Here is a 23,924-nt window from a genome sequence, read left to right on the forward strand (position 1 = left end):
TCAGATTCGCCATTTTGCGAGGCAGCGGCAGTGGCGGCGGCGGCGGCGGCTGGAGCCTCTGATTGGGTTTCGGGGTCCGGTACTGGAGCCAATCAGCGCGGGCAGCGAACCGGGGGAGCGAGGCACGGTGAGTATGAGGAGCCAATATCCAGCGGCCCAGAGCCGGCCCCAGCGCCCCGATTGGCGGGTCTCGCTGACCACTCAGGAGAGGCCCAGGCGTCCGTCGAGCCCGGGAGTCGAGCCGAGGCTGCCGGAGCTGGGGAGCCGGCAGCCCCGGCTCGGAGTCTGCGGAGGCCTGGGGAGGGGGTCGTCCAGCGTGGGGATGGCGCCCTGGAGCCAGGCTCCTCGGGGTCCGGATCCTCTCGGGGTGTGGGTGGCGATGCACCGCTGCTCCCCGACCCTCGGGTCCAGGGAGGGCAGGTGGGCGGGCGGTGGCAGTTCCCCCGCGTCGTTCCAGCCTCATCCTACGACCCGTCCTTGTGTCCCCACGTTCCGGGCCCCGGTGAGGCCCGTGTCCCCTGAGCCCCGAGGCGGTTGGATCGGCAGATTTGAAGCGAGGCCAGGCGGGGACGCGCTGCGCGGCCTCTGGGACCCACCCCGGGGCCGTTAGTGCGCCCGCCGCGCCCCTCCTCCCGGCCCGCCAGCCCGGGCTCCGGCCCGCCGCCGTTACCACCCCTTTCTGGCTCGTCATTTCCTCTCCTCCCGCCCCGCTCGGCCGGCGGTGCCGGCACACCTCGGTGCTGGAGCCTAACCAAGCGCTCTTCCTCTCTCCGCTCGGTGTTTGGAACCTCGCCCGTGCAAGACTGATAACTCGTGCATTCTTAATGACTGGGGACACATCTCAGTTCCTAGTATCCGTGTCTCCTGCGAGCCTTCTCCCTCGGATGCTCCCTGATTCTGTTTTCCCTTAACCTTTTGTGTCGGTTAGCGTTAGGCTCCACTCGGCCCAACCCATTCCTGTCTATTTTATCTAATATATTTGCAAATCCCGTGTGAACGTTTTCTCAGCTGACGTTTAAAAACTTACATGCTGAGTTCTTTTCCTTCGGGCAGAGGAAGTCTTCATGTGCCGCTAGTTAGTAGTCCTTGGCGGGCATCACCTCAGTGCTGCCAGGGGGAGAGGGGAGAAGCACGCTTGATGGGGGGAGACTGGCTGGTGAAAATCAATACCTGGGGGTTAGTGTTATGTAGGGGTCTCGTGCAATACCGGGAAGTGCTGTTTTCATCGGCACACTTTTGATTGGAGGGTAATGTCCTCGGAGAGGAGGGCATGTGCAGGCTGCAGATAGTGCTGTTGGACTCGGCACGGCCAGTAGTACTGAGCGTTTCGGCGGGAAAGTCCAGATTGTGAAACCCTTGCGGATCTCACAAAGGAATTTTTGGAAACAGTTTTAACTGGAGCTCAGAAGTGATGTAGAGTGGATTTTCTCCCTAATGTTGAATAAAAAAGAAATTGCTGACCTATGGATTCTACCCCATAATGATAACAACTGAGTTTGTGGGTTTTTTGTTTTTGTTTGTTTTTTAAGAAAAGGAAAATTTCCCCTGGGTGGAGGAAATTGTTTTTACTCAGGCTAAGCATGCATCGGTTGTCATCATTTGTCGGGAACCCACTTTCTGGGTGTGCAGATGTGGTTTCTTTAGTCAATATTTGTTGAAATCTTAACTGGTGGGTTTGAGAAAAGTAATCCAGTGCACCTTCTGAGCCAAAACAGCTTGTATTCACATTTTAGGAAGAGTTTTTTGTTTTCTTAATTCCCTTATGCTTTAGTTTGCTTTTTATTGCTGTGATAAGCACCACGAAAAGCAGCTTGGGGAAGTTTAAGTCAAGACAAGAACGCAAGCAGAGGCTACAGGGTGCTGTCAGGACACCTGCCCAGAGGTGGTGCATCCAAGCGGCTTAGACCCTCGGTCCTCCCACATTCTTCAAGAAAATGCTGCACATGCTTCCCACAGGCCAGTCCAAAGGAGACATTTTCCCTTCTTGTCTTATTCCCCAGGACCCTAGTTTGTGTCAAGTTGACAAATAACTGACCAGCACACCTTATTTCTTACATATGCAACAGTAAATAGGCCAGCATCAGCACAACTTGAATCTTTTTTAAAGATAGAGTTGTCTTTGGACTGGGTGTTCTGACCTTAGTATTTTTAAATTGGATGCATCTGGGCTCTTCACAAATACCAATGTTTTTGCTGACAAAAGGGAGTTATCCTCTGACCACAGTTGCCCAGGCGTGTGGAGCTTCTGCTTGTCCATCTGTCTCTTCACTTTAAGAAAAAAGTTAGGGCAGACTTGCTTTCTCTAGACGGCCCGAGACTTTCCCGGTGAAGTACTTCAGCCTAGACTGTCATCACCTAGTTGAGATCTCACATTAGGTAATTTGCAGGAACCTTCTCCTGACATTTTCCTTGATTTAGCCTGAGCTGGAGAATCCTCTGTTCTCTAAAATTCCTGTTTACTTTGTTTTCTTCCTAGGAGTCCAATATACAATTTTGTTCCTTTTTAGACCTGAAAGCCTCATTGAAATTAGGCTTTTGTTATTTAAGTTCATGGTATATTGTTAGTAGAGAAAAGGAGCAGATTTGGAGCCTTCAAAGATCCTAGTCTGACATTTGCTTGGCATTGTCAAGTCCAATGGCTCATTGTGGTTGCATTTCTGAACATTTCAGCTTTCGAGTAACTTCAGACAGATTACCTTTCTAAGCACTGCCCAACTGCCTTTGTGCCTTCTAAATGGGCAGGGAATGCTATGGAAAGAGTGCATCAGAGACCAGAAGAAATCCATTCTCATTCATACTCATTTATAGTCTCACTTCCAAAACGCTGGAAATTTTGGGAAGAGCGAGGCAGTCTGAGTCCAGCTGGCTCAATTTTGTCATAATCTTGGGAAAGAAGTGCTTGAGGAAGACAGAATGTCTGTGTAGCAGTTCTGCCTCCTCATGTTGACAGAAGCAGGCACCACGAGCAGCCCGAGTGTCATTCTCCAAGCTCCTTTGCTCCCTTATTAATGCAGAGTGGCTGCTATATTTGGAGCTGCCTCTGCTTTTACCCTTCCAGAGTACAGTGGGTTTCAGTGGCCTGAGAGGGAAGCGTTTGTTAGACACAAGGTAAAACTTGGAAACCCTGGGCCTGCTGTGATGGTGCATGTCTTTAATTCCAGCACCAGGAAGGCAGAGGCAGGATCTCTGAGTTTGAGCCAGCCTATAGAGAGGGTTCCAGGATAGCCAGGGCTATACAAAGAAACCCTATCTACACACACACCCATGGGAAAGCATTGGTTTCCCTAGTAGAGCTACTTAGTTTGACTGATTTAAATACTGTGCCTGGAATCTCTCAAGAACCAACTCATTCAACTGGCTCAGAAAAGGCTGGTATAAAAATCTGCAGGTTTAGCCAGCTTTTCATCTGATGGGGTTAATATTCAGAATGTAGAAAGAACTCAAAAGCCAAAATAACCTAAGCAATAAATAGTTCTCAGAAGATTACAAATGGCCTGTAGATGCATAAAAAATAACATACTGAGCTAGCAGTAAAATGCAAATCAAAACTATACTGTAATTCTCATTCCAGTCAGAATAGCTGTTATTAAGAAAATAGAGAATGGTGGTGTGCAGCTTTAAACCCAGCACTTGGGAGACAGAGGCTGGCAGAAACCAGCCTGGTCTATAAAGTGGGTTCCAGGACAGCTGTTACACAGAGAAACCCTGTCTCGAAAAACCAGAAAAAAAGAAGATAGAGAATGCCGTTGAGGATGGGAGTAGCTCCTAAATATAGATTGAAATATAAAGTAGTTCAGCTACTGTAGAGAGTATCTGGAAATGAGTGCGTGTGTTATGGTTCTCAGGAAACAGAACCGAGAGACTATGTGTGTGTTAAGGTGGCTTACAGGTGTGGTCCAACTAGTCCAACAATGACTGTCTACCAACAGAAAGTTCAAGAATCCAGTAGTTGTTTAATCCTGGAAGCTAGATGTCTCAGCTGGTCTTCATATGCACCAGAATCCTGAAGAAGCAGGCTGTAATGCCAGTGAGGGAATGAACTTGCCAGCCGGGGCAAGCAGGCAGAGCAAAAGCTTCCTTCTCCCATGTCCTTTCTATAGGCTGCCACCAGAAGGTGTGGCCCTGATTAAAGGTGGGTCTTCCCACTTCAAATGATTTAATTTAGAAAAATTCCTCACAGGTGTGCCCAGCTGCTTGCGTTTTAGTTAATACCAGATGTAGTGAAGTTGACACTATTTGGGCATCACAGTGTCTTAAATCCTCAAGAAACTAAGAATAGGACTGTGATCCTGCTGTGCCACTCGTAGGAGTACACCTGAGGAAAGCAGAATCAACATTACTGAAGTCATCGCACTTCATTGCAGTGCCTTCGAAGTCACCAGGTTAAGGGATCTGTGTAGGTGCCAGTCAGTGGGTAAATGGGTAAAGACATGTATGCTCATGTATGCTCAATGGAATTTTTTTTGTTTTTTTGTTTTTGTTTTTTCGAGACAGGGTTTCTCTGTATTGTTTTGGAGGCTGTCCTGGAACTCACTCTGTAGACCAGGCTGGCCTCGAACTCACAGAGATCCGCCTGCCTCTGCCTCCCGAGTGTTGGAATTAAAGGCATGCGCCACCAACGCCCGGCTTCAATGGAATGTTAATACATTACGAACAGAATTATGTTATCTCTAGGAAAATGGATGGACGGGAACATCATAGTAAGGGAAAGAAGGCATGTTCAGAATTGCAAATACCAACTACGTTCTCTGATCGTACTCTAGATTCTAAAGACAAAAAGAAGGGATTATTTGTAAAGTGATAGGTTACATACATAGTATAAAAACCGTTGTTTTATACAGTGAACACATGCTAATAAGTAGCAATCACTTTCACTTAGATTGCTAATAAAGTAGTGATTAAATTTAGTTTTGTTGCTTTTTATATTATCTTCCCATTGTAAGTTCATTAGAGCCCACACTAAAGGCATAGTGGTCTGTTTTTGTTATGGATAATGAGCCTGATTATTATTTTATTGTTTTTGTTTTGAGATGGGGTTTCTCTGTAATAGTTCTGGCTGTCTTAGAACTTTGATCTGTAGAGCTGGCTGGCCTTCAACTCAACAGAGATCTGCTTGCCTCCCTCCTAAGTGCTGGGGTTAAAGCTGTTCGCCACGCCTATTCAGCTGGTTATTATTTTTATTGAGTATTTCCTCCAACATTTTAGTGTTGAAATTTCTAGACAGTGAAGTTGAAAGAGTGTTATGATGAATACCCATGTACCTATTACTTAGATTCTGCCATTAGCAACTTCCATGTTAAATGCTGGTAAATCTTTCTGCCTTTTTTTTTTTTTAATCACAAGAGTAAGTTAACTTACTGCAGGAAAACACTTAAGATATAGGCAGAAAAGAATGGCCTTCCACCCAAGTGCTGAGGACTGATCAGACAAGATCAGGTGCATTCGGGGTGATATGGCGGTAAAAGGATAAGAATGTTCTGAATAGGACCCGAATGGCATTGGAAATAGTCTTAAGAATGACAAATGGGAGCTGGGTGGTGGTGGTGGCGGTGCACTTCTTTAATCCCAGCCCTCAGGTGCCAGAGGCAGATAGATCTCTGTGAGTTCGAGTCCAGCCTGGTCTACAAAGCTACACAAAGAAACCCTGCCTGGAAAAAAACAAAACAAAAAATGGGCCCTCTGTGCGTCTTCTGAGAAGTGCACAGCCTGTCTGCAGATTGGCAGTTCAATACTGGTGTTTACGTTTTGCAGTGCTTGGGCCTAGGGAGATGGCTCAGTTGGTAAAGTACTTGCCTCATGAACATGAGGAGCTGAACTCTGGGTGTGGCTTTGAGTGTGTAAGGTCAGAGCTGGGAAGGCAGGAACAGCACAACCCTTGGCTCTAGTTCGCCTAATTGGTTAGCCCCATACCAATGAGAGGCTTTGTCTGAAATAAGGAGAGCAACCCTGAGGATGAGCCGTGGTCTTCAATAATTTTGCAGACATTAACCCCATCTAAAGTATGCAAGCAAAAACTTTCATTCTGCAGGCTATTCACTTTGCTAAACCTTAATTCCACAAAACCCCATTTGTCAGTGTTTGTTTGTTTGTTTATTTTTCAAGTCAGGGTTTCTCTGTGGCTTTGGAGCCTGTCCTGGAACTCGCTCTGTAGACCAGGCTGGCCTCGAACTCACAGAGATCCACCTGCCTCTGCCTCCCGAGTGCTAGGATTAAAGGCGTGTGCCCCCGATACCCTGCAGAGGACTGTTACTCTTAGACTTGACCAACATCCTTGTATCCCATCCATCCTCACCCAAGTCAGAATGGCTCTCATCCAGAAGATGAAAACCCACAAATGCTGTTAGGTGTAGGGAAGGGTAGCCGTATTTATTTGCACTGCGGGTTTGTGGAAATGAGTGTGGGGTTTCTCAAGAATTTAAAAGAGGCCAGGCATTGGTGGTGCACGCCTTTAATCCCAACACTCGGGAGGCAGAGACAGGCGGATCTCTGTGAGTTCGAGACCATCCTGGTCTACAGAGGGAGTTCCAGGAGAGCCTCCAAAACAATACAGAGAAACCCTGTCCGAAAAACCAAAAAAAAAAAAAAAGAATGAAAAGATCTACCATGTGAGCCAGCTATAGCGCTTGTAGGCATGTGCCCAGAGGGTTCTATGAGACACTTGCACATTCGTCTTTACTGCTGCTCTAGGCACAATAACAAGGAGACGGAAACAACCTAGACGTGTCAACAAGGGAGCGAATCATGAAAATACCGTGCATATGCAAAGTGGAATTTTATACAGCTGTAAAAGTCTGCAAGAAACAGATAAATCTGGGAAGTGTTGCGTGATTGCTATTCTTGGTTATACACTTGTCTGTGCCTAGAGTTAACTAAAACCCAAGGTGCCGGGTACACCTGTGAGGATTTCTTGACTGATAGATAGATAGATCCACCTTTAATCCAGATCTTTGGAAGTAGAAAGGCCCGCCTTTAATCTGGGCCACACCTGCTGGTGGCTGCCTTTATAAAGGATGCAGAGCAGGAAGCTTTCACCCGCGATTTGCCCGCTTGCTCTTGCCCCTTCGCTGGGTTAGAGCTACTCCTTCAGGGTTCCCGACCTACACTGAAGACCAGCCGAGACTCAAAAGTTGGATGCTGGCTTTCTGTTGATAAACAGCCATTGTTGGACCAGTTGGACCACGACTTGTAAGCCACTCCATAAACCTTCCATCCATATGTGTGGATTCATTCTGTTCTGTTCTTCAGAGAACCCTGACTAATTCATGTTACATTACACAAGATAAGTCAGACTTAAAAAAAAAAAAAACCCACACGTTGCCAGGCGTTGGTGGCGCACGCCTTTAATCCCAGCAATTGGGAGGCAGAGGCAGGCGGATCTCTGTGAGTTCGAGGCCAGCCTGGTCTACAGAGTGAGTTCCAGGACAGCCTCCAAAACAATACAGAGAAACCCTGTCTCGAAAAACCAAAAAAAAAACAACAACAACAACAAAAAAAAAAACCCACACGTTCTCCCTCCTAGGCCATAGGCACCTTAGCTTGTATGGATATGGGTGAGTGGATGTTTCTGTAGGCAGGGATCACGTAACTAGAAAGAGGGCAGAAAAGGTGTGGCAGGGTGTTAAGGAAAGTGTAGATAGAACATAAAGGAAGTTTTAAATGTCAGTGTGTGGGCACACTGAATATTTGTTAGTTACCTTTCCATTTCTAAGAAACAAATCCACCAAGAAAAAGTTCATTTGGGTTCACTGCTTAGGCTGTGCTGTAAAAGTGATTATGTAGAGAATAATGTTGTAATTTTTAAAAAGCGGCTTACCAGGTGATGGTGGCACCCGCCTTTAATCCCAGCACTCAGGAGGCAGAGGTAGGGGGATCTCTGAGTTACACCAGCCTGGTTCAGAAAGCTACACAGAGAAACCCTGTCTTGAAAACCAAAAACAAACTGGATCAAGAGAGAAAGACCCCATAAACAGAGTTCAAACAGAGGGGTTTTTTATTAAGGGAAAGGGATCGTAAAAATAGGGGGGGGGGGAGACCAGCAGGGACAGGAGCCCCAGGAAAGAGGAGGAAGGGTATGGGATGTGAGCAGGGTCCTTTTAAAGGCGAAGGTAGTAAATAGGCACAGGTGGTGCTCTTAGTGGCAGCAGCTGAGGGCCTGTCTTGTCATCACTGCAAAGGCAGCCCAGTAAAACACCTAAATACTAACAAATAACATAGGTTTTGGTGCTAGCAGAGGTTTTAGACGCCTGCTGTGAGTCGTGGAACTCCCATGTAAACAGGCTGTGCATGCATCATCAGTACCATTTCTTTGTCTTAATTGTCCTGGACTACACAACACAACTCCCAGAACTTGCTAGAGCTTCACTACTTGGTGCTGTTTAATGAAGTTTGAAACAGGGTAGCCCTGGCTGGAACGTTCAAGAGACCACCTGTTCTTGAATTCAGACCTACCTACTGTTTGTTTGTAGCCAGAGTTGCACTCCAGCTAGGTTGTCCTTGAATTTATATGTAACCCAGACTGGCCTGACACTGGTGGTCATTATCTTACCTCAGTGGAGATTTTGGTAAGCAAAGTCTTTGAACTGCTTACATTTAGTAAGTAACAAACCTCCAACTTGAGATGTGTTATGGCTTACATAGCTCTGGAGAGTAGCATGTTTGGGTGCAAACGTGTGATAATTCTCTAAAAGTAGGCCTACAGCCTTGAGCAGGCCTTGCACAAGAGTTGACTAACAGTGCCTCTAAGTGTTACTCTGGTAACACTGAGAAGTGATTGCTTTTATTAGAAACAGCAAATTAGTAAGGCACACCTGGTGTGTGTTAGGGGATTGCCTACAGGGGATTGATTACATCCTGGGCGCTCTGATTGAGTATTATTTTCTATGACCTGTCCACCATGGTTTGAAATGCACTTCTCAACCCCCCACACACACAGTGGACTAAAATCCACTAAAACTGAGCCAGAATAAACAGTGCCTTTCCTCTTGTTAGGTGAAAATACAATACCGTGTTTCTTGTTTTGTTGGTTAGTCATTTTGAAGAAGGTTTGTATAGCCCAGGCTGGCTCAAACTCTGAGCTTCCTGCCTCAAGCTTCCCCAGTGCTGGGATAGCAGATGTGCACCACTAGCCCAAGTTTTATGACTACTATGTGGTCCCCTTAAAAAAATGAATATATAGCATGTATTGGTTTTCTTATTAATGTTGCATATAGTTAGAAAATAAAGTAGTGTGCCTTAAGAGAGCCTTTACTGATTGACTCATTTTAGGTTTTCTCCTTCCCCTTCTACTAGGAGCCCCTACCTGGAAGCTGTCTGGGATTTGTAGAGTGAAGCTACAGGACTCTTAACGTGGCGGGCCATGGAGCAGTATACCACAAACAGCAATAGTTCCACAGAGCAGATCGTGGTGCAGGCTGGCCAGATTCAGCAGCAGGTATGGGATCGGGTGTACTTTGATTTTCACAGCACTGCAGCTTATGCAGCTGCAGCAGCAGGCTGTTTATTCTCTGGAAGTTCTTGGGGGGGCCCTATCAGACCTTGTAAGTCCTAGGTCTTGTGACTTGTACTGTACTGAGATACAGTCTGTTGCCACTTGGCATCTGTTCTTTGTGAAGATACTTTAAAAGTAGATTGGCCCTTTGTAGCTTATTGAAATGAAAGTGCTTTTCTCTGCATTCAGTCTCCTTGGTCCCCCTTGTTTTATGCTAGCTTGTGATAAAATAAGGGTTTAGCCACAATAGATAGTAGTCAGGTTTCAGGCAGTCTGCTGGTCTGTTCTACCACAGATCAGAGTTTATTCTGAACAGCTGTAGTTTAATGTCAGAATAATACTTGGGGTGCTGCTCTGTGGATAAGTACATTTGAAGAGGAAGGAGCTCCTGCTGCTGGCTTCTTCACAGTAAAGTTGACCTGATGTGTTAATTACTACACAGAGAGCATTTGCCATCTTTTTGCCTGGGTTTATAGTAGGGAACCTTTTTTCCCCCAGTTCCTGAGCTTTGGAAAAAAAAAGACATTTTTCTATTTGACGACAGGCCAATACTATTGTCCTTGGCGTGTTTTCTCCTCAGAATAGAGGGGGAGGGTGAAGGAAGTATTGATGGTGAGTTCCAACCCACTGCGGGGGGGGGGGCTACTCTGGATTAAAGGGGGTTAGCTGAGTTGGTGGCTCCCCGGCTTTCCTTGTCTCCTAGTCCACACGCTGCTGCAGCACCTGCAGCTTCCTGTAGCCTCCTTAGTGAATGGGCCTTGAGGGGTCTTCTGCCTGGGCAGGACTTCCCCGCATAGGAGGTAAGGTGGCTTTCTGAAAACATTGCCTCTAAAGTGCTCAGTCAGCTGACTAGGAATAAGTCTTCATTTGGGGACTTAGAAGCAGTAGCCTCCAGAGACTGGAATTTGGATCAGCATGACTAGCTTCTTCTTCCTTGGTGATGCAGTTAAGCCCCAGAAACTCTACTGTAGTTCCAAGAATTTAAAACCTGGTGGTTTTGTTCTTGTGACCCTTAAAAAATAAAATGTTTAATATAAATGTATAGCAGTGAGCTAAAATTCCTGTTTTTGGTAAGAAGGAAAGACTGTACTATAAATTTGTGTTTTAAGTCATGGAAGTATGTTGTAAGGCCCTCTCTGGGAACAGATCTTGCCATATGACAGCTTGATTATAGGAGTCTACACCTTTGGGAGCTCCTGTGTGGGATGAAACTTTTCAGAGACACTCCGCCTCCCTCAAGTGATCTCAGATCTTGAGCTGTGCGTTTCCACCCTGATACAATCCGAGCTCTTCCTGTTCTTCTCAGCAGCAGGGTGGCGTCACTGCTGTCCAGTTGCAGACTGAGGCCCAGGTGGCATCCGCCTCAGGCCAGCAAGTCCAGACCCTCCAGGTAGTGGTGCCCTCTCTGAGTCTGTGCACACTGCATGAACATCGCCTGTCTGCTGCTGTTTGTGTTTGGGTCTCAAGTTGAATGGCAAAGTCGCATGCCTTTTGTGCTGCTAACCTGTCACCATGCCATTGTCCCATGCCAAGACATCTGATGACGTCGTGTCTGTTTTCTGAGAAGTCCATGCTAAGTGTGTTGCTTTAGAAGTGCCAGGAAACAGACAACAGGAAGACATTGTACAGGCGGCTTTAGAACTTACTCAGCTGTCAGTCCAGCCATTTGGTAAAGATTTGTAAATTGTATTACACTGGAGAAGTGGGTGTGTACATGGACGACTTGGCTGCACTGTGTTTTGCTTTTGCTAAAAGTGCAACTTGACTTCTAAACAGCCGTTAGACCTTTCCTGCCTCACTACGAGCTCTGCAGGGGTGATTGCCTATGTCTTGGATGGGCATGTTTAAGCGCTAGCATAGGGCATGGTGATACATGCCTCCTGTCTCAGCACTTGGGATATGGAGGCAGAAGAAATGAGAGCCTAGGGCCAGTTGGGCTCTCTTAAAAAATAAAATAAAAGTTATTGCTGGTTACATTAATATGCTTAAAGCTGGACTTAACCAAAGCTGTTCTTCACTACCATATATGGTCAATTTAAATATCCTAAGTTCCCTTGAAAAACAAGAGTAGCAGCGTTGGTCTTTTCTGGGTACATTGAGAACTAAAGGTTTTGAGAAATTGGTGAGATTCAGATGCCTGCCCTCCTTGTCTTCCTTTAGTGAATCGTTGTGGGACTGCCAAAGTCAAACTGGCATCTCACTTAATAGGGAGTACTGCTGAGATCCTCTGGAAGGTAGCCACCCCTTCCTGTAAGACAATGGCTCTCAACTTCCTAATGCTGTGACTTTTATACAGTTCCTCATGCTGTTGCTATCTCAATCATAAAATTATTTCATTGCTAATTCATAACTGTAATTCTGCTACTGTTATGAATCGTACTGTAAAAATCTGTTTTCTGACCGTCTTACGCAACCTCCGTGAAAGGGTCATCTGACTCTTTGATAGGGGTTGTGGCCCTTTCAACCTGCCCTCACCCTGCCACTTAGTAGTGTTGGGGATGACATGTGGCTAGTTCTACACATAAATTAAGACACAAGAAGTTGGTTTTGTTTGTCCTCCTGGACAGTTGGAATCTCAGGGGGTGCAGCAGCCTTCTGTTCCTGCTTGCTTCATCTTTTTAATACACAAGATGGTGTCTGGGATTGTCATTAACCATCATAGAATGGGGATGTAACATGCTCTTAACTGTGTCGCTTCTGTCTCATGCATGAGTCCTTATCGACTGTTGTAGACACAGTGAGCTCTTCAGAGTCTCACATTCTTTATCGCATGCATATATATATATTATCATGTTGTTAGTGTGTGTGGGGGGGGTGATGGATAACCAGAAAATTATTAAGTGTCTTAACGTTTGTCAGCCCTGGGGACTGTTTACTATGCAAGTGCAAAGGCTAAGTATGGGTCCATAGACCCACAATAAAATATGTGGGTTTGCCTCTGTAGTCCCAGCACTAGGGACAGAAACAGGCAGAACCTGGGGCTGACAGAGTAACTCAGGGAGCCGTGGAGACAATCTCACAGCAGCAATATGGTGAGCAGTAGGAGATGTTAACCAGTGTCAGCTTCTGGCCTCCACTTTCACACAGGGGACCTGCACACCGTTACAGCACACAGTAACAACACAGCTGTGTTAACTGGAATAGGTCTAGATTGCATTTAAAAGAAATCGAAGTGATGGGAATTTTCCCTGTAAGTGTCATCATTTTAGGAGAATTTTAAATAGTTCTTCTCTCCTGTAGTAAGGCTTCTGATAAATTTCCTAACACAGCATAGGGGATTTAAATGGAGAATTAAGAGGAGAAAATGTTAAGTATATAAGCCATAAACTCTTCAAGGTCACAAGTTTCTCGGGACAGCCCTGAGGTTGGGCTCCTGGTGGTTCTCATGGAGAGTGGGAGCAGAGGGTCTCAGCAGCTTCCTTGTCTAGACAAATCAGTCAGCCCCACAGTTGATTGATACTGTTAGAGTGGACTGCTGCTGGAACTAAGAACGAGCATTTTGGTCTCTTCTGTTACAAATCGTTGTTTCAAGCAAAGACAGTCTACAGTGAGAGTTTGGGTTTGTCCTGTTACTCAATCCTACTTCCAAAGCAGTTGTCTGGACCTCTGCAGGGCATTCTCTGTGAGTCTTCACATTGGGGTTCAAGAGCTGACAGCATGTGCTGCCCCTGCCTTTCTAGAGTGAAGACTTGAAGATTGGAAATCATGTACACACAGTAGCTGTCTGATTTCAGTGTTTTATTGCTTCTGATAATTAAAATAACTGTAGAGATACAAGATGCAGTATGCAGAACTCGGCTGATGATCACTGACTGGGAAGTGTTTCTGGAGAGTCTTGCATTGGTTTCATTTTGAGACAGGGTCTTATCAGGCTTACCTAGAGCTCACTCTGCAGCCCATCTGTCCTCAAACCCTCAGCTTTCAGAGTGCTGGGGTTACTGGCCTGCCCAGTCCGTGAGTCTTCAGTGGTAGACTCCTTAAGCAGCAACCATTCCTGGACTCCGAGCTCAGAGACCAGTAGAGTAGGGAATGCTCATGGTTCCCCTGTGCGTGAGGCCCAGCAGGGACCTTCAAGTCCTTGCAGAGCTCTTCCTATTAAGCATCTAGAGTTAGAGCTGCGCTCTGATTCACTTCTTAGCTCCATCACATCAACTCCCCCTCTGCTGATTTTCCAGGCTTTAGCCAAACCATTCCTGGGTATCCGGGTTGAGAGGGCAAACAGTCTTGGTAACTTGGCTGTTTTCTTGGATTCAGCCTGTTTTGGTGATAAATGTCTTATCTTGAGATTTTCCAGATTCTAGATACCATTATTTTTGACTTTTGAATATCCATCTTGGCACTTAAACAAAAATCAGGTATCTGAAGAGTGTAAGACTTAGATTCTTGGAGCCTCAGAGATGACTCAGTGGTTAAGAACACACATTGCTACTGCAAAGGGTCAGAGTTTAGTTCCTAGCACCCATGTGGCAGCTGTTAATCATCTGGAACTCAAGTTCCCAGGGGTCTGACATCTCACCTTCTGTAGCATATGCACATAACAAACCCACACATGGGGGGGGCGCACGAGCATGTAAAGAGACTGACTTTTTAATCTCTGCTCTTGGGAGGTAGAGGCTAGAGGCAGGAGGATCTCTGAGTTCAGGGCCAGCTAGCACTACATAGAATAGAAAGACCCTGTCTGGGGGAGGGGAGAGGGCTGACTTTCCTAAGTCTGTCTTGCCTCCCTTTTTGCCAAGTAGGAGGGCAGTTCCAGTGACCAGTGAATGTCTTGGTAAAGTCACTTGGATCTTACACTGTTTCATTGTTGTTTTATTTCATTCTAGGTCCAGGGGCAACCATTAATGGTTCAAGTCAGTGGAGGCCAGCTGATTACATCAACTGGCCAACCCATCATGGTCCAGGCTGTGCCAGGTGGACAAGGCCAAACTATTATGCAAGTACCCGTGTCTGGGACACAAGGCTTACAGCAGGCGAGTAATGTTTTTAAGTTTTTAGATTGTACATCAGCAAAGTTTGGTATGGCTATGACTTACGTAGTACTCAAGAGTCCTTAAGAAAACGTACACAGTGTATAGCCTAACAGAAAGATCCAAGAATGTCTCTAAGGCCTGGGGCCATGTCCTGATTCCCTTCTACCAGGAGTCAGTCAGCTGAAGATCTGGGGGAACTGAGGCATCATGTCCTTTACATACTCAATGGGTAGAAGGTAGCTTGGAGAAACCCTAGCTGAAAGTAACCTCCCAGCTGATATTCTGCAGAGCAAGGCTTGAGAGGGTCAAGGGAGAGCGGCAGGCGTGACAGAGCTGGTGAGAACGGAGGTGGAGATCTACAGGTGGCCAGCGGTAATGACTGTTTAAGTAGCTGCGCCTCCTGGGGTCTGGGTTGAGGGTATTCTTGAGTATAAAGTACTAGAAATTTTGAGTTGTGGGGCCTTCCTAAATGCTTTCTCATCAGATCTTTAGAGGTTTGTATCCAGTGGTCAAGGAAATAGGATTCTGTACAGTGAAGTGGTAAAGCTTTTTCCTTTTTTCCCTTTTGTCAGTTACAAGATTTCAGAGAAAAACTTTTGAAACTTGACAGTTGAGATAAGGAAAGGAACTAGGTTTGGGTACCACACAGGATCTCCTGCTTTCCACATTTGTTCTGAGGTTTGGCACTCGAAGTCTGGAAGAGGTAGATGGACACTAAGGGCGATACTGAGCAGTGGTGAGGGGTTTGGAGCTGGATTAAGAGGAATACAGTATGTCACATCACCTTGTCTGTCTATTGCCGTGTAAGACATCGGTCACAGCAAGAAGCATTTTGTATTAGTCACCTCTTGTCTGGCTCACAGTTTAAGGGCACCAGTCCAGTACAGTAGGGAAGAGGTGGCATGGCAGCAGGACATGAAACAAACACCTGGTCACATTGCATCCGCAGTTGGGAGGCAGAGTAATGGGTGCTGTGGTCAGCTTGCTTTCTTCTTTTTTCAATTCCATTCAGAAACCCAACTCATGGGATGCCACTTGCAGTTAGGATAGGTTTTCCCACCTCAGCTAATGTAGTCTAGAAATCCCTCAACAGACATGCCTAGTGCTTGTTTTCAAGGTGATTTGATCGAACATTTCAATTTCTGCGACTCAGGAATCTTGACAGCTGATCCTCTGTCTCTCTCAAGGACCTAATCAAAGTGTTGACCTTGACTACCATTAGCTTAACATCTGACTTGGAAATAATATATTTTGAAAGTTATTTTATTCATTTATAAAGCACATGAGTATTTTTAAGTAAGTGTACTTTTAAAAAAAATACCAACAGTTGTCTTTTTTAATGAATATACTGATTCTTTAATTGTTGATATCCCAAACAAGATTGAATATTATTTATTGGATGGCTTGAAAAATGGTAACAAACTTTTCAGTAATTGATAGCTGATATTAGAACCAGACTCCTATCCTCTTTAAAGCATGTATTATTCTGTTGTAATTTTGGGGACAGGGTCTCATGTACCCATATACTAGCCTCAACTCACTGTGTCCCTGAGACTGATCATCTTACCTCTGCCTCCCAAGTTGTAGAATGGCAGGTGTGTGCCTCTGTGTATTTCCTGGTCTCTAGAGGAATTTATTCAGCTAATTTGCAGAAACCAAAGGTGTGAAACTGGAGAGATGACTCAGCAGTTAAGAACAGTAACTATTCTTCCAGAAGACTCAGATTTGATTTCCAGAACACACATGGTGGCTCACAGCCATCTGTAACTCCATTTCCAGAGGATCCAACCCCCTTTTCTGGCCTGTGGACACCAGGCACACACATGGTGAATACCTGCATGCAGGCAAAACACCCCTACACATAAAATAAAAAGTGAAAACAAAAATAAGGAACCAAAGGAATTGTGTGAGTTTGGTGCCAACCTTTTTGTATATTCTCTTCCACAGATACAGTTGGTCCCCCCTGGTCAGATCCAGATCCAGGGTGGGCAGGCTGTGCAGGTGCAAGGCCAGCAGGGTCAGACCCAGCAGATCATCATTCAGCAGCCACAGACTGCAGTCACCGCCGGCCAGACTCAGGTGAGCCAAGCAGTAAACCATCTACTTCACACAGAAGAATGTGAATGCAGAAGAAAACTATCAAAATGCACTTGGGTTCTCTGTGGGCCTTTGGCGTCTGTTGAGTATGTCAATGTTGGTTTCTACAGACACAACAGCAGATTGCTGTCCAGGGACAGCAAGTGGCCCAGACTGCTGAAGGGCAGACTATTGTCTACCAGCCAGTTAATGCAGATGGCACAATTCTCCAGCAAGGTAAGCTACCACTATAGCCCTGGAACTTTGCAGGGCATTAGTTTTTTTTTAGCCTTTGTGTACTTGTAAGTGCTTCAGAGTTGTGAAGCCCACGTCACATTTAAACTACTGGGTTTCCAGCAGATCTCCAGTGATTGTCAATTCTTGTCATATATGATCAACCCATTGCCGCTTGTAGACTTAGAGTTCCTAGAGTCTAGTTCTAGGCCTCTACATGTATTTATATAGTTCCCTTTAGAGTCAAGAGGGCTTCTCAAAGAGCCTCCACCTAGCTAAGAAGATGTAAACACACACACCCCAGAGAAGTTCACTCTAGGAAGAGATACATAAACACAGGAAACATGCTCAAAGTAGACTTAAATGCTTTGGAAGCTAACTAAGTCCAGAAAGGCTGTCTCAGTCAGATTCCATGATGGTTTGGTTCAGACCGAGGTTTTTGCAGTATACTAGATGCAGAGAATACAATAACTGTGTGTTGTTCACACAGGAGAGAGCTAGGCTGGAAGGAGCCTTGACAAGGTCTCTTATCATGTGACCAGGTCCTCATGCTGCCTGCAGCAGATTGTTTCTGCAGGAAAAGCAGCAGTGGTAGCCGCGTTGGGAGTGGGAATGGTGTTATAGTAGGGAGGCCTCCACACCATCTTGCTCTTTGGTCTCATTAGTGGGTGTACAGTATGGTTGTAGAATTGGGTCCTTAGACCAAAAATGAACTTACACAGACTGCATAGCCGATGGAGTAAAGCGGTAGGAGAGGACATTTGCTTTCTCCCTGGTGTTTGTCAGTGTGTTTATCCAGGAGGGTGTAGGAAGCCAGAAGGAAGGGACTAACCGTCTTCCCTTCTCTCTGTTCCATGTGCCCTTGTTTTGTTTGTTTTCTTAAAGTCACAGTCCCTGTTTCAGGCATGATCACCATCCCAGCAGCCAGTTTGGCAGGAGCACAGATCGTTCAGACAGGAGCCAACACCAACACAACCAGCAGTGGACAAGGGACTGTCACTGTGACCCTGCCAGTGGCAGGCAATGTGGTCAACTCAGGAGGAATGGTCATGGTAAGGGAAGTGGTTCCCCCATTTCTGTTCTCTGGCAGTGGAGCTTTCCACAAGTCTCTATCTCTGAACTGCAAGTTGGTGTCTCTTGTGAAATTGGTTATGACATGAACCTCTTGGAGTTGAACTCCACCCTCAGGCACTAACACTGGTCTACACTCATAAGATGCATAATTCACTCTGATGCCTGCCAGTGTCTTAGACTATTGTAAACCCTGGAGATACAGTGGAAGATAGATGTGAATGTGTCTCCTGTTGATGCAGATGGTGCCAGGAGCTGGCTCGGTGCCTGCTATCCAAAGAATCCCTTTACCTGGAGCAGAGATGCTGGAGGAAGAGCCCCTGTATGTGAACGCCAAACAGTATCACCGCATCCTTAAGAGGAGACAAGCACGGGCTAAGCTGGAGGCAGAGGGGAAGATCCCAAAGGAAAGAAGGGTGCGTATGCCGTGGGGAGTGTCAGGCAGGAAACAGCACATTTGCTCTGTCTCATAAGATAGTCTTGAAGCCAGGCAGTGGTGGCACACAACTTAATCCCAGCACTCAGGAGGCAGGCATAGGCAGATCTCTGAGTTCAAGGCCAGCTTGGTCTCCAAGAGCTGTAGAGTTAGTTCCAGGATAACTAGGGCTATTAAACACAGAAATCTGGTCTTGGGGAGGGGGTCATTTAGAATATGGTGTGTTTCCTTGTCCCTTCCAAACAACAGAATGCATGCAGGTTTGCTGTCAGAACAATGACACATTTCCCTCTTTCTCCTGAAAAGATGTCCAGAGGGTGCTGTTGGGCTCCAGTCAAGGGGCAGAGGGTATAATAAGAAAGGGGCCCCCTCTTTTTAAAGGAGTCCATCATCACATTAGCCACTGCCTAGTGACCAGTGTAACGTACCTGCAGATAGCATAGAAACGGTGTCTTCTCCTGACCTGCCGTTGGCTCAGCCAATGCTAGGAAGACAGCAACGATCATCACTCTTCCCTCCAGTCCACTTACATTCGCGTTCTGTTTGTTTTTATCTTGTTCTCAAGACCAGAACTTCCCTGTGTAGCCTTGGCTGTAGACCTCAAACTCACAGAGATCTACTTGCCTGTGCCTTCCGAGTGCTGGCATTAAAGGTGTGCACTTTTTTGTGGTGCTTACATGGTCACCGGCTGCCCTGTTCTTGAGAGCTTTCTCCATCATTCAGCCCTTATTGTTCTTTGCTTGCCACTGTCTGAAAACTTAACAGTTGACTCTGTGCACTAGGTAACTGCTAGCTTTAGCTCTCACTAACAGTAGCATGGTCTTCTTTCTTTCTTTCTCTCTTTCTTTCTCTCTTTCTTTCTCTCTTTCTTTCTTTCTTTCTTTCTTTAGAAATACCTCCATGAATCTCGGCACCGACACGCCATGGCACGGAAGCGTGGTGAAGGGGGACGGTTCTTCTCTCCAAAGGAAAAGGACAGTCCTCATATTCAGGTAAGGAGGTGGGACCCTTTCTTCTCAGCTGCCCGCCTTCTCGTTAGCAGCAGCGGGCTGTCCTCCATTCAAGGAAATGTGTCCTCAGAGCGTGGTGTGGTTGGCTACCTTCCTTCTTTTTAAAGCCACTAAAAGTCTTATTGTTTCCTTTTAGCATGCTAGATTAGAAGTAGGTGACATTTAATATTTATTAGGTGGCAGGTCTAGTGTTAAGCATCCAGTAAACTTTCAGTTGTTGATTTCCTGTCGCCATTTTTTATGGTTGAGTATGGGATATGAGTTTTTGAGAAATAAGTAACTATATGTATAAAGTCAATACTTACACAGCTGAGGCAGCCGTGCTGGTGCAGACCTGTCAGCCCAGTTACTCTGGAAGCTGAGGCAGGAAGATAAGTAGGGCCTGCCTGGGCTACAGAGTGAGAGACGAGCTAATGTAGTGAGACTTGGTCTCATAAAGGGCTAAGGGTGTGAGCTAGCTCAGTAGTAGAGAGTATTTGACTGGCATGTATGAGGTTCAACCCTATTTCCTCTACAAACAGACCCATCGACTGAATTCAGATCGAGGGAGTAGAATTCCACTAATTGCCTTTTAGGTGTTTCTGAATCCATATGTCCAGATTGGAGTGCTTGGTTCGTTAGTCTATTACCCAACCAGTGCCTCGTCTCAACAAGTGACCTGTCACCACCCAATTATTAAAGTTTGGATGGTTTGGACTCTGAAGTTCTTTTGGTTTTATCTCTGAAACATAATTGAATCTGTTTGCTTGACCCCTGCTACCTGATGTCAGCCTGGCCTAGTCCTTTCTTTGGTTTGGATTAGTATGTCCATATGTTCCATTCGTGTCCTCCCTTTTGACAATTTCCACGTGGATCTTATCTTTATCCTGCCTGGCTTTTCAGCCATCCTCTATTGTATTTGTGCTGAGGTGCCCAAAGTCCTGCTATGGCCGTAAGCTGTGTGCCTGCTTCTGGCTTCATTTGATCCTTTTTGCACCTGTATATCTGTTCTACCTGGTCCTTCGTCTTTACAGTTTCCAGTGTGTGATGCTCTTTTCTGCATCTTGTTGCATGGGTATCTCTTCCCACTACATAGCCTAGACTAGTCTCAAATTTGCAATGTTCCTGACCCGGTTTCCCGGGTCCTGGGATTACAGGCATGAGCCACCACAGGCAGTTTTTGTCTCCCTTACTTTTAGGCCTGGCTTAGCTCTGAAAGACCTTTAGCCTGCCCTCATCTCTAGATGGAGCTCTTTTACCCTTGTGTTTTTCTACAATTTCTTCCTTTTCTTTAAAATATAAAAATCATCAAGAGATTTTCTCTAGTTCAGTCCACACAGCTTCCTGTACTAGAATGTAAGCTACATAAAGTAGAAGGTTTTGTTCTCCTGTGTTGTTGGGCTCAGCTCTAGGACCCCGTTCTGAACAAACACTCAGTAGTAAATAGTGGTTGGGTTATGAATTAATTCCTTGTGTTGGCTCACTTTGCTATCATCAGCATGGAATCCCTCTGTGTTCTCACAGAGTCTGTTCAGTTGTCCACAGGCAGTTCTGTATCAGATAGTGAAGGCTTTTGTAGTCCACTCAAGGCAACCTGGGCTTCCTTGGCATGTCCACAGGTGAGCACTGATGGTTTCCTTAGTCCTGGTGGTCTCCATCAGCATGACAGCCCCGTTGTTCTTGTTGCTACCTGTGCGTGTGTGAGCGGGAACTGCCATCTGTAGGCCATTGTTTTAAAGGCTTTCCTTTTCTCCATGCCAACAGGAGGCTCTTGGTAAGTCCCTTAGCCTCTGTAGTATCTCTTCATGTGTTGAGTGGAATACTGTTAGGATTCCATTATTTTGAGATCATCATATTAAATGGTGACACAGAATACAGCATAGTGTGGTGCTTGCTCTGGGTCCTTGTCCTGGCGCCCAAACACCTACACTGTAAGAGTAGCACCGGCCAGGGTGCTCTTAGGGAATGGGTCTGCTGCCTCTTCTTTGCTGGTAGAGTTGTGTTTAAATGCAGTAGTAGAGCTCGGTCTGGAGCTTCCCTTTACTTGAAAGTTGTGTGGTTCCCTGGGGTGAGTTGTGAGAACCAGGAACTCTTATTTTTGATGTGAAGGACTATTGTGCTGTCTTCTTCTGTAGGATCCAAACCAAGCTGATGAAGAAGCCATGACACAGATTATCCGAGTTTCCTAACCACAGGAGGGCGGCAGAGCTGATCAGTCACGTTCCTTCACTGTTTCCACTGTTCTTGGAAATGGACCGACTCTTCCAATGGGACACTGACGACTGCACTCTGCCCTTTCTCAGGACAGAAACTGCTTAGCTCAGTATTGCAGCGGCTGTGATGGCTGATGAACTGAAGTTGCAAGCCTTTGTCTCACCCTTTCATTCAGGACCTGTTTCAGACTGTTGGTGACACTGACCTTTGTGAATTTGGATGATACAAGGAGGTACTTACCGGCCCAGCATTACGTACACAAGCACTTAGGTTGAGTAGTATAAGGCCAGCCAGTCAGCCATTGCAGTAGGAGAGAGCAGCCGTCTCATCCTGGTCTTCAGTCAAGGCAGCGACAGCTCATGCCTTCCTGTGAATTGAGTCTCACCAGCATCCGTCCCCTGGGGGATACTGGGCTGGCTGATGGATGCATGGGCACTTTGCACCCAGGTGCCTCCCAAGCAAAGAAGCTTCATGTCACGGCACAGAGCAACAGGCTGGGCTACAGTCTTCTGATCCATGTCATGAGAACCTGTCTGCCCACGTGCTAGGTTGGTGTGTTTTACTTCAGCCAAGAATGTCCAAAGAGGATATTTTGGACTCAGGATAAAAGGATAGAAGACCTTGAAGATCTAGAAGGTACACCGCTGAATCTTTCTAGCGCTGGCTGTGGTCTGCTCATCCCTGCTAACAGGCCATCTGGGCCATCATCAATACTGGGTCACTTTAGAGACAGTTCAGAGAATAAGAGGACCTTGCAGCAGATTTTTCCCAGTAGAGAACAAAACTTCGCAACATCTGTGCTGAAGTATTGACGTTTACAGTTACTCAACAGAGGCAAACCTAGGATTTTTAATCATGGGCTTTATGACAGCAGTAGGGAACGAAAGGATCTATGCATCTCAGTCCAGAGAGCAAGAAGTGTCCTGCCTGCCCGAGTGCTGCCAGAGAGCACAATTCTCCAGTGGCTGGATACCAGGCATGGGTCTAACGCTGAAGAGACCAAGTCACTCAATTCACACTGACAGCCTTCTGCTGTGCACTGAAAGGGAGGTTGGAGGTGTGCTCCTTATATGTCTGAAGAAGCACTGTCGGGGCAGCTGTCCTGGACACAGACTGGGACACTGCTGGAGCTCAGAGTGGAGAGAGACTGGGCTTCACCCCTGCCTCTTTGTGCTGGCCCAGAGGGTAAATGTTCTTCCCATGGCAGCTGATTTCTTTGGTGCCAGTTTCCACTCATTTTCTCCTTTCTCTGTAGGCCTTACAGCAAGGTTTGCGCACATCTGTGCTGTAGGGATCAACTACAGACCGGGAAGAAGATTCCTGCGGGGTCAGGAATTGGGCCACAGTTCCCGGGGTGATCTGGCCCTCAAAAATCCATTTTCTGGACAAGCACTCTACCACTGAGCCACACAGTACCCAGCCCGCAATCTCCTGTGCGTGCCGAGGCCTGGAGGAGAGCCACAGTTGACTTTTCAGAAGGGTTGGCTGCCTGCTCTGCAATCAAGGTCAAACGCAGTCATTCCAGAGACTTTGGGGGTTGGTTAAAATACCAATCAAGTCTGAAGACTGGCTCTTTGACTTTGTTCAGTGTTAAAGACGGGAAAGATTTTAACCCTTATAAAGGAACATCAAAGGGAGACCAGTTTAATCGGAGAAGCAGGAATTAAGCCATCGCTCCCTTCTCCCAGGAATCTTGCCATTTTTTCCTGGCTTCCAGATGTCAGAGGGGGCTAATCCTTTTTTTAGCAAACTTCCGGCTCTTCACATGAGCTTTCAGATAGTACTGAAAACCATGAGGAATTTCTACCTTTGTGGTGGTAAGGGTTTTAAGGGAAGGAAGGGTTCAGGGATTCCTCAGACCTAATGTCTAGTGCTTAAGCCAGCAATTATAGAATGCTATTTATTTATGTCTAAGTTTGTACATATCTTAACCTCATTGTTGCTGAGTTTCATTTTAAGGAAGGCAAGTTTGAGTTTTATTTCCTTTGAAACAGATGCTTGGGTTTCCATGTGGTCCCTGCATTGCAGTTAGCTCATAATCCTTTCATTGTGGTCATTCGAACACAACGTAGTAGTCCGAGGGGGTGGGGCTGATCTTTTGATTTTTGTTTGTTTGACTTAGTTCTTTTTACATGTTCTTGGAATTGTAGTGATTGATGGCTTCAAAGACACAGAGTGAGTGGAGGAGTGGGCTGCTGGTCTACTGCATCTCTGTACTTCCTGAGCAGGATAGCTAAATGTATATATTTTAATTGCACTGGTAATGGGACACGCCAGCCTCTAGACACTGCACCAATAGCCTCTCATGGCTACAGGGTGCTTGATAATAATGTCTTGATTTTCCTTTGGGACTCAACTATGTAGGTCTCCCCGCCAGCAAGGGGAGTACAGGTGATCATTGATGTCATTGCAATTTTTTTAAAATAAATTTATAAAAATACTAAAAA

General features: G+C 46.0%; 1 protein-coding gene across 7 annotated transcripts; it reads left to right on the top strand.

The window, feature by feature from the left end:
- The first annotated feature begins 6 nt into the window (after window positions 1-6).
- On the top strand, window positions 7-23,924 carry Nfya (nuclear transcription factor Y subunit alpha). Of its 7 annotated transcripts, none has more exons than XM_040729139.1 (10): window positions 7-127; window positions 9,289-9,430; window positions 10,794-10,880; window positions 14,311-14,457; window positions 16,405-16,536; window positions 16,665-16,770; window positions 17,653-17,819; window positions 18,081-18,254; window positions 19,165-19,266; window positions 21,399-23,924. In XM_040729139.1, exons 2-10 carry the CDS (start codon window positions 9,356-9,358, stop codon window positions 21,450-21,452), a joined length of 1,044 nt encoding a protein of 347 aa, XP_040585073.1. In that variant the 5' UTR covers window positions 7-127; window positions 9,289-9,355; the 3' UTR covers window positions 21,453-23,924. The 7 variants fall into 7 exon arrangements, with proteins under 7 accessions (XP_040585073.1, XP_040585077.1, XP_040585075.1 ...); XM_040729143.1 differs by having other exon boundaries at window positions 17,671-17,819; XM_040729141.1 differs by having other exon boundaries at window positions 10,794-10,877.

Source organism: Mesocricetus auratus, unplaced genomic scaffold, assembly GCF_017639785.1.
Source record: "Mesocricetus auratus isolate SY011 unplaced genomic scaffold, BCM_Maur_2.0 Super-Scaffold_100021, whole genome shotgun sequence".
Lineage (NCBI taxonomy): Eukaryota > Metazoa > Chordata > Mammalia > Rodentia > Cricetidae > Mesocricetus > Mesocricetus auratus.